Source organism: Babylonia areolata, chromosome 8, assembly GCF_041734735.1.
Source record: "Babylonia areolata isolate BAREFJ2019XMU chromosome 8, ASM4173473v1, whole genome shotgun sequence".
NCBI lineage: Eukaryota > Metazoa > Mollusca > Gastropoda > Neogastropoda > Buccinidae > Babylonia > Babylonia areolata.
In genome coordinates, this window is record NC_134883.1 from 36,499,440 (window position 1) to 36,515,533 (window position 16,094).

A 16,094-nucleotide genomic window follows, 5' to 3' on the forward strand; every position below is an offset into this window, starting at 1 on the left:
ATTGCTATGTAGGGAATCTCAATGAGTAGATGTCAATGAATAGAGATAGAAATATAATTGTACATGTTAATAAGAAAGTTGTCTGAACCTATCCCATAAGTGCACATGCATGTGTATTCTGAGGGATAAGTATACATCTATAGGTGAATAAATGTAGCAAGATATCTCATAGATATATTTGTATATGTGTGTGCATATACATACATATACATACACACACACACATATATATATATTTTTGTTTTTGTTTTTTGTATATATATATATATATATATATATATATATATATATATACACACACACACACACACATATATATATATATATATATACACACACATATGATATATATATATATATATATTTTTTTTTTTTTTTCGTGATTGTTGATTGTGATAAAAATCAAAAGGACAGAAGGGGAAATATTGTGATTTATTTCCTGTTATTGTGTATCACAAGAAGAGAATGGTAATAGGACTGGTTGCCTGCAGAGGGCTGTGTGCCTGTGTGGGGGATGAAGAACCCAAAAGTTCAGTCGCCAATAGCCTGAGAAACAGCAAGAAAGGTGCAGTTGCTGTGCAAAGTTGTGTAAAGTCCATGAATGGGTATCAGGACCCAATGAGAATTCGACAGAAACATCGTTGGTGGGCAGCACGGGGGGCAGGAGTGACGTGCTGTGTCGGTTACAAATGCGGAGTTGCCTCGCTTGGCACCGATATTCGGCGAAAAGGATGGTGTCTTTAGAGCACATATCCCCCGGTGTGATGTTTCCTCGCTGTAGAGGGAGGAGCGTCATGCTGCGTCTGAGAGTCCGTGGTTCTATGCCACCTTAACCGATAATAATAATGTCCCTTAGTGCCGTGGGCATCCCGACCCGAATCGGTCGCCATCGGACGCGAGACGGTGGGGACATGTGGCATGATGGCGCTGTAACCAGACAAGATCGGCCCGAGCACTGCCGAGTGGCAGGATCGAGTTATCAAGAGGCACTCCGACGTGGAATTGCCGATATTAGTCTGGGTAACAGTGGAGATATGCTGTGGGGCAGAAAAAACTGGCACTGCCGAAGTTCAATGGGCTGTGCACGCATCTGCTCTGTGCGCAAGGGGTGGAGCAGGCGCTAGGTGTGGCACCAGTGCATAATTGCTGCAGCAAGTTCCCAATGGGTTGCTGGTTGTTTGGTTGAGCAGCTTGCTGAGACGCCATTAGTGGATGGGAAACAGCAGCAACCGGCGGTGTGGCAAATGGGGTCATCACCGCAAAGCTTGAAGGGACCGTGCATGCACCTGCACTGTTGGCGAGGAGCCGTGCCAGTAAAGGGAAGTAACTGCGGCGGTCACCGGCAAGGGTGCCGAAGCAGGAGTTGTCTCCCTTGGATCGGAACATCGGACAAGGGGAGGGTGCACACGCATGGGCAAGCGTGTCCCCTAGTGGTCCACCTTCCTCCCTACCCCTGGGGAGGGCATCCCTAAGCGCCTCGGTCGCCATAGGATCCAAGACGGAAGAGGCATGCTGTGTGGGGGGCGCGTGAGCCAATGTCACGGCCGCCGCCACGGACACATCGCACATAGGGCCCAGTCTAACGTGCGGATCCAAAGCCAGTGTATGGTGTTGTTTTCCAAAGGGGTTATGGCACATTCCCGGTATGTGTAATTAAAGGGGTTATGGCACATTCCATTGTTGACATGGGAAAAGTGATAGAAGAGATCGACTCGGGTGTCCTACCGACTGGCAGGGCCGAGAAACGCGGATCGTGTCGACTTCGTTCGCGAATTGAAAATGAAAGCATCAATGGCACCACTGACCTGAGTATGGGGTAACGTACCCCTAGAAGAAATAGAGGGCCCAGAGTGTCCGCGAATCGATTTCGATTGCGCCTTAATTTTAGCCCGATATCCCAATCGAACCATATAATTATGTGGCCTGGTTCGAGACAAAATTTGACAAAAAACAAGAATGCCAGAGAATCAACAGACAGACAGAAAATACGAAAAAACTTAGCCGTATGGAGAGCACAGGACAGGAGTCATAATGGCTGCCGGAAAAAGAGGGCGCTAGCCAGCGGGACAAAGGGGAGGTTACCTACTTCCGGGAGGTTATCGGCTGTAGTTTCATTTTCTCCGCATAGGCGGATAGTAGTTTGCACAGGCAGGAATGTCAGACCCCTGCCGGAGCCTGCACTAGTTGGGTCACGGTTAAGTATGTGTAATTAAACTGATTTTTCTTTATTAAATTCTGTCAGAAATAGTGACTGTATGTGTTACTAAATTCTGTCATCAAATCTGAAAGTATAAAAAGTGCGGTAGAAAGAAATAATAAAATCAGTAAAGACTCAGCTGTTTCCAAACAAGTGGAATATAAAAACCAATGTAATAATACATGTACTCCTTTCCTGGTGGAAAATAACTATAGTATGAATTTCAAACACACAGAGGAAAACTTGTGTATTTGTGGGTAAGGGCATTAGCTATATACCATCCTTAAGGTCTCAATACCCATTTACTGGAACTCTCCACACACATGCATTATGTTCACTAACAAACTACATCAAATTCAAATGTGATTATAAAAAATACAGCAATACAAACACACTCACTTGGTATGCATACTATACACGCTCTCACAAACTCATACACACAGGTTTCAAGCAGACATACATCCATCATAAAGCCTAAATAGCCGGCAGGAAGTAGACATGTCTGTGCAAGCCATGACCTAAAACAACAAAAAACAACAACAAAAAACAAACAAAAACCCCTCAAATAGTCATAGGTGGATGTCATTCATTGCTAGATAAACAACAACAAAATTCAACAAGTAACAACCAGTTTCTTCCTTGTGGGACATTCAGTATCTGGATCACAGGCAATGCTAGATTATCAACAGTCACACACAAACAACCAAATCTATCTGATCATCAGAGCAGCAACTGTAGCACATGATTTGTCACAAACAATCTGAGGGAAACAGTGTCATTATGACAGCCTCTGCCAGCATAAGACGCCCTCCTCTCCAGTGGTGAGAATGCATCCAAAAACATTAACAGCTCATGTCATAACTAATGCCCAAGCCATGGTTTTCCTGATTTACCCCTGCAACACATGCCGGCAGAGTCTGAGGTGGTAGCTGAGGTATGTTTTGTACTCTGTTCTGGTCCAGAGAGCTGACTACATTTTCTCACAGACCAACAACAAGTTTAGTTTTGGCCATCCCTATCCCTGTGACTCCCTCCTCCCCATTTCCATTACATGTTGACTGGCCCATCTTTATGCCGGTGAGGAGAGTGGTTAGGGTGTGAGCCTCGATCTTCCCCTCCCCTGTGGATGTGACTGTGACTGGTGTGTGAGTGGTGGGAACTGGGGTCATGGGGGGTGGGGGAAGGGTAGGGAGCCACATCTGTCCTGTGTTGTGCACAATATCTGCAGTCTCTACTGACAGTGCCACCAGGTATATGACAGGTGTGCTCCTCTGCTTTCCACTGCTGGCACTCTGGGACAGAAAAGATGCAATGTCATAAAAGATGGAGGAAAAGCAAACAAATGTGTGGATCAACATGACTGGAAAAAGAAAGCCACAAAACAGAACAGTGCAAGGAAAAAGCTATGACTGTTTATGAGACAGAAACAGTATAGGAGAGAGTGAGTGAAGAATCTGAAAATATCAAAACATGTTAAACAGTACTTCAGTCTTTTGGGCATACTTCTGTACCCTAAAAGACAGGACTTGAATGTGGTCAGTTTGTCTTGTTTAAGAGAGTGTGCAAAAGTAATAATACTTTCATTGTCATCTTTTGACACATGTGATGTTGGTTAAAAATGAGCATTTACATGTGCATATTTATATCTGTGTCCATGAGTGTGAGTTTAGACTTGTAAATGAAAATTTTATTCAGCTCCATGGCCTGTGCCTTTTTGTGTTTTTCTGGTGGGTGTTGGTATCCTAGTAACTTTTATTTAATGTGTGGCCTATGTGAATGACTAAATTGTGTGTGTGTGTCACAGACCTGTAACAGGGTGACAGCAGGTGTGACAGGTACACGCAGGAAACACTGCATCACAGCCACTGCACTCCACACTGCACACTTCTGAAACACCATACACCACAATACTATCTTCAGTTCTGAAACACCATACACCACAGTACTATCTTCAGTTCTGAAACACCATACACCACAGTACTATCTTCAGTTCTGAATCACCATACACCACAATACTATCTTCAGAACTAGGCTCAACAATAACATGCGCGACAACAATATAAGTACTATTTTCAACATTCACCAGCACTATTTGATCACATTTACTTAAAGACAAATTTCTAGAGACTGAACAAGTGAGTGTCAAATACCAAAATACAAACAACTAAAAGGGCTGCCTAGTAAGGTGAACCAGAGGTATAACACCATTGACTGGAACGAATAACTAAAATTATGTTCAAATCCCCAATCATCAGTCATGGACTGATCTCATGGGATGCTGCTGTTGAAAGAAAAACCATGAATAAAACTGGCTCTGTGAACCAAATCACAGAAAGCATTTGTTACAAATTCTCTCTGTCACACACTCGCAGACACACCACCTTCTCCCTCTACCTGTTAAGCTGTCTCCCAAACATGCACTGAATGATTCCTCCCTTGTTTCACTTACCAGTCTGCCTGTGTGGGTGTGCAGACCTGAGCAACAGTCCATTCCTGAGCTTGGTGCAACCTGCTGACTGACAGGAGCACCTCCCACACCCTCCCTGCACGGGTCTCAGTGAGGTACAACTGGAGGCACGGGGTGGAATGGCAGGGGTCACCGGCTGCTGGTACGTGTTGGAGTCAGAGTTTGCACCTGTGTCCCCCGAACAGTGTCTGTGTTGGTGCATCAAGCACCCTTCATACCTGTCCCTCTTCCTCATTGCCCCCTCCTTCTCACTAGGTCTCTTCCTGTCATTACAACGTTCACAGTTTGGGCAGGGAGTCTGTGTCGTGGCTGCCACTGTTGTTACTGACATTGCAGCCATGCTGGTTTCTCCACACACAGAGGGAAGGGCAATGGGGTGGGACACACACCTGTCATGGTTTGTTGGCCCTGGGTGGAAGGTGCTGAGAGTGCTGCCACCTCGTGACAAAGGCTGAGGAACAGAGGACTCTGCAGCAACTCCACCACATGAGTTTTGAGAGACCCCGCTCTGAGTGCTGAGCATGGTGTCTGACTCCTCTCCTGACGGCTGGAGGCTGGCCATGCTTGTAGCTTGGTGATGGCACTGAAGGTCCTGCTGGCTGAGCGACATCTGGTGGCCACGGTGGGTGTCATCCTCTTCCACATCACTGGGGAATATGGCCGCCGACGGCCGCATGCCTGACCAGCCGTTGGGACAATACTGGCCTGATGACGATTCATACCCAGACTCTTTCAGTTGATAGTCTGCTGAAAACAGTAAGGTAGAGATTTACTGAAAGAAAAATAATATCTGTATTTGAACAATATCAACACCATATACTTGTAATGGACTCCAAATAGCTGCAGTCAAAGCACAGTGATACAGTGATAAAGCAATTTATACATCTATATTTCTATAAATATACCTTTGCTAATCAAGACATGCTCTTTTATTATAGGAATGATACTTTGACAAAACACATATTCTTTAGTTATCACAAAAAAATTATGCCTCATTACACAGCTTCAGATAGCAAAACACTTTCTACACAATCTGCATATTTCATACTCATTTCTACCAAATAATGCATGTCACAAATCCTGTGATTCACTGAAAAATCAAAATTTTACCCACCTATAACTGTATAAGTTACTGATCTGTGATTAAATGCACCTCTCCCAATATGACACTGAAAACTATGAGCTGATAAGTATATAAAGCATAGTTCTGGGGATATATACACACAAAATACAACAAAGATCATTTCAATGATCATGGCTCACTAGAGTTTGAGAGAAAAAGGAAGAAGCCAATGGAAAGACAAATTCTTACCTTGATAATGATAGGTGGCGATACCTACGGGGGCCTGGGTGTAACTCCCTTCCTTGTCTGAGGAAGAGTATCCAGAGCTGGGCACCTCACCTGGCAAAGTGGTTTCATCTGTAATAGCCATCAGTGTATCTCACCGTTTCTTGGCATCTTACTCAAAGATACACAGCCAAAGAATCATACTGTTAATGGTGGTTTTGTTCTACACTTGATAACTTATTTACCTTTTGTATAACATAAGTAACAAACATCAAGTGAATTGTAACTATTATCTCATTTCATGCCATGATGAACCAATTCCACTGATTATATCAGCTGATGTAGCATCAAGAACAGCAATCCTGTATTAATCTAACTTGTCCCTCTCACTGCACACACTGCCATGTATCCTCTCAATACTATCCAGATGCAGACAGTGCGCACAGGTTGATTCCTGTATCATGCACACTCATCTAATAGAAACAATGCTGACAGATATATTTTACCAATTTTGCAATTTTTGTACTGTACCTTCCAAGTTATTTACAATATTGTATTTAGTATAAATGGGAAGAGCAAACCTTTCACTGTTTAAAGCATTTGACTTTCAATCTGAGGTCCCCAGTTTGAATCCAGTCATGGTGCCTTACGGGTAAAGGGTAAAGATTTTTTACATCTCCAAGGTCATCAGATGTGCAGACCTGCTAGTGCCTGAACTAGTGTATACACAGGCAGAATATCAAACATGCACCGTTACATTAATTTAAAGACCCTGTAATCCATGTCAGCATTCGGTGGGTTATGGAAACAAGAACATACCTGGCAGGCAAGGTGGATAAAGGTTAATAATTGGTTTTATCCATACCTGAATTTTCTTCCTGTGTGAAATGATTTTGAATCTCAAGTATAAAAAAAATTGCCAGTTGCTGTAAACTTTCCAGCTGCGAGAAATTCCTTTCATTAGTTGCAAGAATTCATTTGGTTCATAGACCTTTCATGATACCCACAGAGCCACTCTCAAGATTTCTCTCTTGTTTCCATTGTTTGTTTCTTAACCAATTTCTCTTCCTGTAGACAACAAAACATGGCATGTATGTTTGCACAATCACAAATAAGACAATGAAAAAAAGAGGACAGACAAAATGTAATGTGTGATTCTCACCAGTGGGTGTGGCGCTGTACATCTCATGCCGTTTGCGGGTCTGGTAGATGATGATGACCCAGACAAGGGAAGTGCCCACCACACAGCACACCACAGCGATGATGATGATGCCTGTGGTGGTGGACTCATCATCCAGACCTGAGGAACTCTTGCCACTGCCACCTGACTGCACACACAACAAACTGATCTGTGAAGCATAGGCAAATGGATAGACAACTTGTGTCCAGTGTCTTCTGCAATTCCAGTGAGTTACATTTTACTGAATACATAAAAATGTTACAGAAAAGCCTCAAACAAACTATTCACCATGAACACATGATCATATACTCAATTCCTTCAGAGCCATGCATTTATTCTGGCTTTTGTTGCCTATTTGCCAAATATTTTTTGGTCGCACAGGGTAATCATAACAAATTCTCACACGCAAACTGCTGCAAGAAAGTATGCATAACTAGACTTGGTTTTCACATATATTTTTAGCAAGGGATAAACTTGACCTCCAGAATAATGGGGCATAAAACTCAACCGAGATAACACAGATGGAAGAAATTAAAGCTTCTCAGATTCTCTTGCATGGAGCAGGTGTCCCCATCTGGCTACAAAACAGAGGTTGCTCGCACATTTGTCTGGCAGACTGTCAGCTGGGTGTGTTTTGACAGACTGCTGTTCTGTCAGATTTTCCTATACTGCTTTCCCTGTGTGGTGATAGTCTTCCCGATTCTGGCACTGATCTCAGCATCAAAAGATATGCTGCTCAGTGCAGATGATGGACACCAACATCTGGGTTCATTACTTCAAATTCCACGCTCACCAGTATTCTCTCCCCCTCCACTAGACCTTGGTTGGTGATCTGGATGCTACTCATTCGGGTCAGATGATAAACTGAGGTCCTGAGTGTGACATGGAATCAGCGCACGTAAAGAAATCTGTGGCAACAGAAGGGTAGTCCCTGGCAAAATTCTGAAGAAAAATCCACTTTGATAGGAAAACAAATATGGCTGCAGGCAGAAAAAAAGGTTGGTGCTACATCTAAGTGATGTACTGGGGAGAGCAGCCAGAATTTCACAAAAGCATTTTATAAAATATGATACAATAAACCATACTTTTCTGAAAGGGAAATATACAGCCAGCACGCTGGTTAGCAAAAAGTAAACCATAAATATAAGATAAGCAGATTTCATAATGTTTTAAAATATATGTGGCAGTTTCTAAGTAAAAGCAGTGAAATAATCCTAAAAATATCTGAAATAAAAAGTAAAATCACTACTAAATGTGTCTCCTTACCTTATGTACACTTCTGTCTTGAATCATAATGAAAACTTCATGTTCAGTCCAGAATTCCTTAGTTGTTGTTTTTTGCTACTGCAGTAGAAGAAATGCATTAAGTATACTGTTTCTTTTAATCTTTTTGTTGTTTTTTTCCAGAGAAATAGAAATGAAAGACACACACACTCACACACGCACGTCTGTCAACTTCCACACCATGTCATTATGCACCATAATGAATTCACTGTAAAGTCAAAACACTTACTAACTTTTAAAGAGAAAAGTTATCTGAGGTTTGCATGTATATAATTCCATGGGTTTTTTGTTTGTTTGTTTTTTCAAAAGTTTTCATGTCGTCTCATGCGTTACAGTATGACAACTTTCAAATGCAGATTTTGTGTAGATTCAAAGGCTGCTTGGGAATAAAAAGATTGCGTTAGGGTTTTTGTATACCTGAATCACTTTTAACTGGAATGTCCAAATGACACTGTTTACTGTCCATTTATGGAACTTAATGTCACACCCTAATGGTGTGACACATATCAACCCTATCACACAGATATACTCAAATTATGAAAAAAAAAACACCAACAGTGCTGATTTTTTTTTATTCCCCCTTTCAAATGAAATACTAGAGGCATTTAGCTTTCTAAAAGGTGTAATTATACATAGCATATTACTTATCAGCATTTAAAAAAAGAATTAATTTCCATCACAGCAGTCACCAATTCGGGAGAATGACTCAAATACACCAGTCCACCAGTACTTTATTTCATATATAGGTAGGCCAGTCCACCGGTACTTTATTTCATATATAGGTAGGCCAGTCCACCAGTACTTTATTTCATATATAGGTAGGCCAGTCCACCAGTACTTAATACATGTAGGCTAATCCACCAGTACTGAACCTCATGACTGCGCTGTTGACGTACGGCGTACGTCATGAAATGTCGCTCACCAATGCTGTATTGACGTGCGCTGTACATCATGTCACAACGTTCTATGTTTCAAGTCCCACATTACAGAAAATACAGTCTGTTAACCATTAAATTAGCTCCCCTGAGAGCTCTTTATCTCCTGAGTTCCATAAGCTAAAATTATTCACCTCGTTGTCATATTTATGGCGAAAGTTTTGCAAGTTTGTACGAAGCTCAAGTTGTGTTTGCAAAGCCATGGCTGAACGCTGTCAAACCCCAACACTTGCAATAGTAGTGGAAGAAATCTTTCATGATGCAAATAGTTGAGATGAAGATTGTGGACTGAATGAGATAGAACTGCATGAAGTTGATGCTGAAGACGCTGATTTTGACATGGAGGGGGGTGGGAGGTGGAGTTGCTTGACGAAACTGAAGACAGACAAGCTCAGCAGATTCAAGATGCAGGTGGGTGTTTACGAAGTTTGTCAGTTTATTATTTGCTTTCTGTTTGTTGTAACAATGAATATGACTGCATTGTGTGTGTGTGTGTTTTGAATGTGTTAGCTATGTAAGTGGCTTCGTCAGTCACTGATCAGTGTGTGTGAGTGAGAGAGAGTCAGTCACTGTGGAGTGCAGAGAGCAAGATGAGACACCGAAAGGTTATCTTGGTCATCCACTGCATCCGTGCTCATCCTCCAGTCGTCTCGACTTAGTCTTGCCACTGGAAATTGGTGGACCCGGACGAGAGAGTGAGGTTGACGTTGCGCAACTCCACTTCACTTTAAACAAACTCATCGCGCAAGTCATCAGTCATCCAAAATGACATTTCATCCTTCATCCCTTCATCACCCCCAAGTCCTGTGGTGACAGGCGAGCGACGAAACGACAGGCGTGGGTACACTGGCAGTCGCAGCCGCAGACCTGCACACAGGCGGCTCAGGCCATAGGGTCGTTCTTCGTCGACAGGAGCAGCGATGGAGCTCGGCAGCCGTCTGAGCAGCCCTCTTTAGGAATGCACTGCTCACCTCCCTGGCATGAGGAAGGGGCTAGAAAAGGTGCCCTAAAAATTGCCTGCTCCATATCACCCTGGCCAGCATACCGCGGCTGGCGGGGACCCTACATCAGCGGTCGAAACAATAAGAAAGAAAAGAAAAAAACAAGGATCGTTCCTCTCACCACTGGTGCTTGGAACATAAGGACTCTCCTGGACAGAGATAACGCAGACAGACCCCAAAGGAGAACGGCATAGTTGCATCCGAACTCGCCAGATACAACATTGACATCGCAGCCTTGAGTGAGACTTGGCTTGCAGGCGAAGGCGAGCTCTGTGAACAGGGATCTGGTTACACCTTCTTCTGGAGTGGACGAGGAAGCGAAGAGCGACGTGAGGCTGGCGTTGGTTTTGCAGTAAAAACAGCACTTGTCAGCAAGCTAGCTGGAATCCCAAAGGGAGTCAACGATAGGCTTATGACCATGAAACTCCCACTGGCATCTGGCCAGAAGCACCTCACCATTGTCAGTGCCTACGCCCCAACCATGACCAACCCGGATGAAGTGAAGGCGAAGTTCTACGAGGACCTTCACTCTGTCATTGCTACTATCCCTAAAGCAGACAAGCTCATCATTCTTGGGGACTTCAATGCTAGAGTTGGCTCTGACTACATCTCCTGGGAAGGAGTGATTGGAAAGCACGGCGTGGGCCACTGCAACCCAAATGGACTGCTTTTGCTTCAGACCTGTGCAGAGCACGAACTGCTGATAACCAACACAGTTTTCTGCCTCCCTACCCGTAACAGGATGTCATGGATGCACCCTCGCTCAAAGCATTGGCATCTCATCGATTATGTCATCGTCAGGAAAAGGGATAGGCAAGATGTACGTGTGACGAAGACCATGTGCGGCGCCGAGTGTTGGACAGACCATCGCCTTGTAGTCTCGAAGCTGAATATTCGAATCCAGCCCAAGAGACGCCCCCAAGGCCAGAAGGCTCCAAAACGGCTCAACATTGCTAAGCTGAAAAACATCACCATCAAACAGTCCTTTGTGGAGCTGCTGGAAGATCGTCTGGAATCCGCCTCTCTGGACAACCAGAATGTGGAGTCTGACTGGAGGACCCTGCGTGAGCTGATCTATAGTACAGCTTCAGAGACCGTGGGACCCATGACCAGAAAGCACAAAGACTGGTTTGATGAAAACTGTGATGAAATCAAGCAGCTTCTGGATGAGAAACGCCGTCTGCATCAAGCCTACCTGAGCAACCCAAAGTCCACATCAAAAAAGGATGCGTACGATGCCATCCGCAGGACTGTTCAGCAAAAGTTACGCCAGATGCAGGATAAGTGGCTGAGTGACAAAGCTGATGAGATCCAGGGATATGCTGACAGGCATGATATGAAGAGGTTCTATGATGCCTTAAAAGAAGTCTACGGACCCACATCCTCAGGATCATCCCCACTCCTCAGTGCAGATGGGAATACCTTGATCACCAAGAAGGAGAAAATTCTCGAATGCTGGGCTGAGCACTTCAACAGTGTCTTAAATCGCCCTTCCTCCATAAATGATGAAGCCATAGACTGTCTCCCACAAGTCCCCATCAACGAAGCACTGGACGATCCGCCAACACCTCTTGAGACCCAGAAAGCAATCCGTCTGCTATCCAGTGGCAAAGCACCTGGCTCAGACTCCATACCAGCAGAGGTCTACAAGGATGGAGGCACTGTGCTGACTGAGAAGCTCCATCAGCTGTACTCACTCATGTGGAAAGAAGAGACGATCCCCCAGGATTTCAAAGATGCATCTATCATTCACTTGTACAAGCGAAAGGGGAACCGGCAAGCCTGTGATAACCACGGGGCATTTCCTTGCTCTCCATCGCAGGCAAGATACTTGCCAGGATCCTACTAAACCGCCTCACAGCACACCTTGACCAAGGTCATTTGCCTGAGAGCCAATGTGGATTCCGGAAAGAGCGCGGAACCACCGACATGGTGTTTGCTGCAAGGCAGCTGCAAGAGAAAAATGCTGGAGCAAAATGCTGATCTGTTCTCCACCTTTGTTGACCTCACTGAGGCCTTCGACACCGTGAGTAGAGAGGGACTGTGGAAGATCATGGCCAAGTACGGATGCCCTCGGAAATTTATTTCCTTGGTCAGCCAATTCCATGAAGGCATGCAGGCTCGAGTCCAGGACAAAGGTGAAACATCTGCTCCTTTTGCTGTCACAAATGGTGTCAAGCAAGGCTGCGTCCTGGCTCCAACGCTGTTCAGCCTCATGTTCTCTGCAATGCTTACTGATGCCTTCAGAGATGGCGATGTTGGAATCGGCCTAAAGTACCGAACAGATGGCAAGTTGTTTAACCTCAGAAGGCTTCAAGCAAAAACGAAGGTCATGACAGACATCATCAGAGACTTTTTGTTTGCTGATGATTGTGCCCTCAACGCTGGATCTGAAGCTGACATGCAACTCAGCATCGACAAGTTTGCCACTGCCAGCAGGAACTTCAGCCTTACCATCAGCACGAGGAAAACTGAAGTTCTCCATCAGCCAGCCCCAGGGAAACCGTACGTTGAGCCCAACGTCACAGTCAACGGTCAGAGACTCAGTGCGGTGGAGCGGTTCACATACCTTGGCAGCACACTGTCACGAAATGCGACCATCGACGATGAAGTGAACGTCAGGATTGCAAGAGCAAGTGCAACTTTTGGTAGACTCAGTGCAAATGTCTTGAGACCAAGCTAAAGGTCTACAGAGCAGTAGTTCTCCCCACTCTACTGTACGCCTGCGAAACTTGGACAGTGTACCAACGACATGCCAAGAAGCTGAACCACTTCCACACAACATGCCTCAGGAAGCTACTGAACATTAAGTGGCAAGACAAGACCCCAGACACATAGGTGCTCGCAAAAGCCACCCTTCCCAGCATCTTCACCATCCTGATGCTTCGCTGGGCTGGACATGTGGCGCGCATGCCAGACCATCGGCTGCCCAAAAGGCTCTTATATGGCGAGCTGCAACAAGGGAAGAGATCACACGCAGGTCAGAAGAAGCGCTTCAGAGATACTCTGAAAGTCTCTCTGAAAGCGTTTGATATCAACCCTGACTCCTGGGAGGAATCTGCAGTGGACCGTGACAAATGGCGCGCTGCTGTGCACAAAGGCGCCAAGTTGTGCGAGGCCAACAGGACTGCTGCAGCTGTTCAGAAGAGGCAGGCCAGAAAGTCACGGGCAAACAAGCTCCCTGACAATGATATGCCTGTCTTTGTCTGCCCCAACTGTCAGCGAACATTTCGTGTGCAGATTGGACTATTCAGCCATCTGCGCATTCACAGAGATTCATGAGCATCCTCCCCCCCCCCCCCCCACCACCACCCTCCCCCCATCCCCCAGCTGGATGACAACGATGGTCATCATCGATCTCGATGGACACACCACCACACTGTGTCTGACCATCACAGCCCAGGGGGGCATGGCTTGCTGGCTGGCTCATTGTTGATGACAGCATGTGTTGCTCGCCTCGAGCTTTCTGTGTATTTGTTGCCGAGTGTATATTGGTTTGCTGTTGTTGTTATTGTTGTTGTTTTGTGTGTGTGTGAGAGAGAGAGAGAGTGGGGGAGATGTTTATAAAACTGGAATCAGAGAATGATATACAGAACTGTATGCCAAAATTACTTTGTAAATGCAACACTTGTAGAAGTGTGTGCGCGTGTGCGTGTGTGTGTTGTCATTTTATTTTGCATGAGAAAGAGAGAATGAAGGGGGTGTGGCATACCATGAACCAGTTTCAGTGTGTGTGTGTGTTGGGGGTTTGGGGGTTGCTGGGTAGGTGTGTGTGTGTGTGTATTTCAGCTTCTAAAAACAATAAGAAATAAAATGGTACCATTTCATAACCTTTTTACATGTGTTAAAAAAAAAAAAAGAAAAAAAAAAGCCTCCCCAAACCCAACAAACATAGTGTTTCAGGTATGCAGCATGGTGATGATCATGATGTTCATCCTGGACCATCTGGAGTTGACAACTTGCCACAACCATTTTCTACAAATTGCCATGCTGAATGCACACATCCTCTACAAAAAAGCAGGCAACAGCAGTACATTCCTGGACTTCCAGAAGGATGTAATCAGTGCCATGATTTTTGGTGACCAAGACCCAGACACTGCTAAAGATGACCATGCTGTTCATCTGTGTGGACAACACACTTCATTGATGTCATCCCACATACCCCACAGAAGTCCCAGCCACAAAGGAGGTGCAGAATCTGCTGGAAGAAAGGACAAAGAAAGGATGTGCCCAGACTGCCCCAGCAAACCAGCACTGTGTCTTGAAGACTGTTTCCGCAAGTACCACACACAGCGTTTTTACTGGCGATAGATGCTGGGTGGAGTACACCCTTTTCATTCTTTGTGTGGACTGTGTTGGAGTCTTATGGACCTGGACACTGTTGCTCAGCCTTGACAGTGTGTGTGGTTGTCACAACTGTCACACGAAAGACTGGTTGATAACCTGGTTGATGTTGTAGCACCTACATGATGGAATGACAGTCCCAAATTTTAATTTTTTTTTTTTATTTCATGGAATTTTTGTGTCAGAATGACTCATTATCTGAACATGTGAGTATTAAAAACAAAATCTTGGCTCATTTTCCTTTTATTTGATATATACTTTTATGTACTTATCTTCAGTACTTTTTGAAATATAAGCAAATTAAAATCATTGGCGTGTTTTTCTTGTTTTTCTGAAACTTTTTTCAGCAAAGGCTATAGCAAAACGTACTAGCAGTGAAGGGGTTAAGTAATATATAGGCTTGTCCACCAGTACTTAAGTAATATATAGGCTAGTCCACCAGTACTTAATATATATATATAGGCAAGTCCACCAGTATGTAATACACACACACACACACACGCACACACCAGTCCAACAGTACTTGTGGGGCTAAAAATGGAAAGTGCAGCTCTAATCGGCACAGAACAGCTTGACTGGCACAAACTGAATAAATCTGTCACTGCAGACAACTTTTCTTACCTGGCAAGATAACCACACCTAAGTTTAGCAACTGAATCTGCTAAAAATGATACACACTTGATACACAGATAGAAGCACTATTAACTTATGCAGCTGAAATACGGGGATTTCACGAAGATAGTAAGCAGATTGAAACAGTACACACTTTTGCAATAAAAAGATTTTTTTGTGTACCTTTGCATACATCTAATAAATTAGTCTATGGAGAAATGGGAAGTTATCCACTGTATATCAGAACATATATAAGATGCATTAAATACTGGTTAAGACCCACTGCTTTACCAATATCACAACTGTGTTGACAGGCCTATGAAATGCTCTGATTAAAACATGAATCTGGCCAGTTTGATTGGCTATCGAGCATACATTATCCATACGATACTGACTGAGAATGGGTTGGGTGTAGTCTGACTGAGTCAAGGGGTTGGATATAAGCATGGTTTCATAAGTGAATTTAAAGACAGACTTACCTCATGCTATAATTAGTAGAAGCAAAACTGGCATTCAGACTTAGAAGCTAATGATAAATACAGGTGGTTTTATTCCTTTAAAAGCGTCTTTCAGACAGAAAAATATCTACCATTTGTAAGAAACAAATGGCACAGGGATAGCCTCATTAAGTTTAGACTGACAGCAAGAGGACGAAAGAAATTTCAAACATTGGTTTTCCAGCGAAGAAGATACAAATAATGTGTGTCTGTCATGCACTAGAGTGATGGAAGATGAAATTCACTTTCTCTTTCACTGCACCGCATATGACAATAAATGGAAAAATTG

General features: G+C 44.1%; 1 protein-coding gene across 4 annotated transcripts in view; it reads right to left on the minus strand.

The window, feature by feature from the left end:
- Positions 1–365: 365 nt before the first annotated feature.
- Positions 366–16,094, minus strand: part of LOC143284771 (uncharacterized) — an 81,428-nt gene continuing 65,699 nt past the window's right edge. Inside the window, exons 17-21 of one of the 4 annotated variants that reach the window (XM_076591746.1) lie at positions 7,115–7,280; positions 5,977–6,066; positions 4,647–5,408; positions 4,004–4,084; positions 366–3,489 (exon numbers count right to left, since the gene is read on the minus strand). In XM_076591746.1, coding sequence (XP_076447861.1) covers positions 3,245–3,489; positions 4,004–4,084; positions 4,647–5,408; positions 5,977–6,066; positions 7,115–7,280 — 1,344 coding nt within the window. In that variant the 3' untranslated portion in view covers positions 366–3,244. Of the gene's footprint in view, positions 3,490–4,003; positions 4,085–4,646; positions 5,412–5,976; positions 6,085–7,114; positions 7,281–16,094 lie in introns of all 4 variants that reach the window. The other 3 variants (XM_076591745.1, XM_076591744.1, XM_076591743.1) reach the window with 3 other exon arrangements.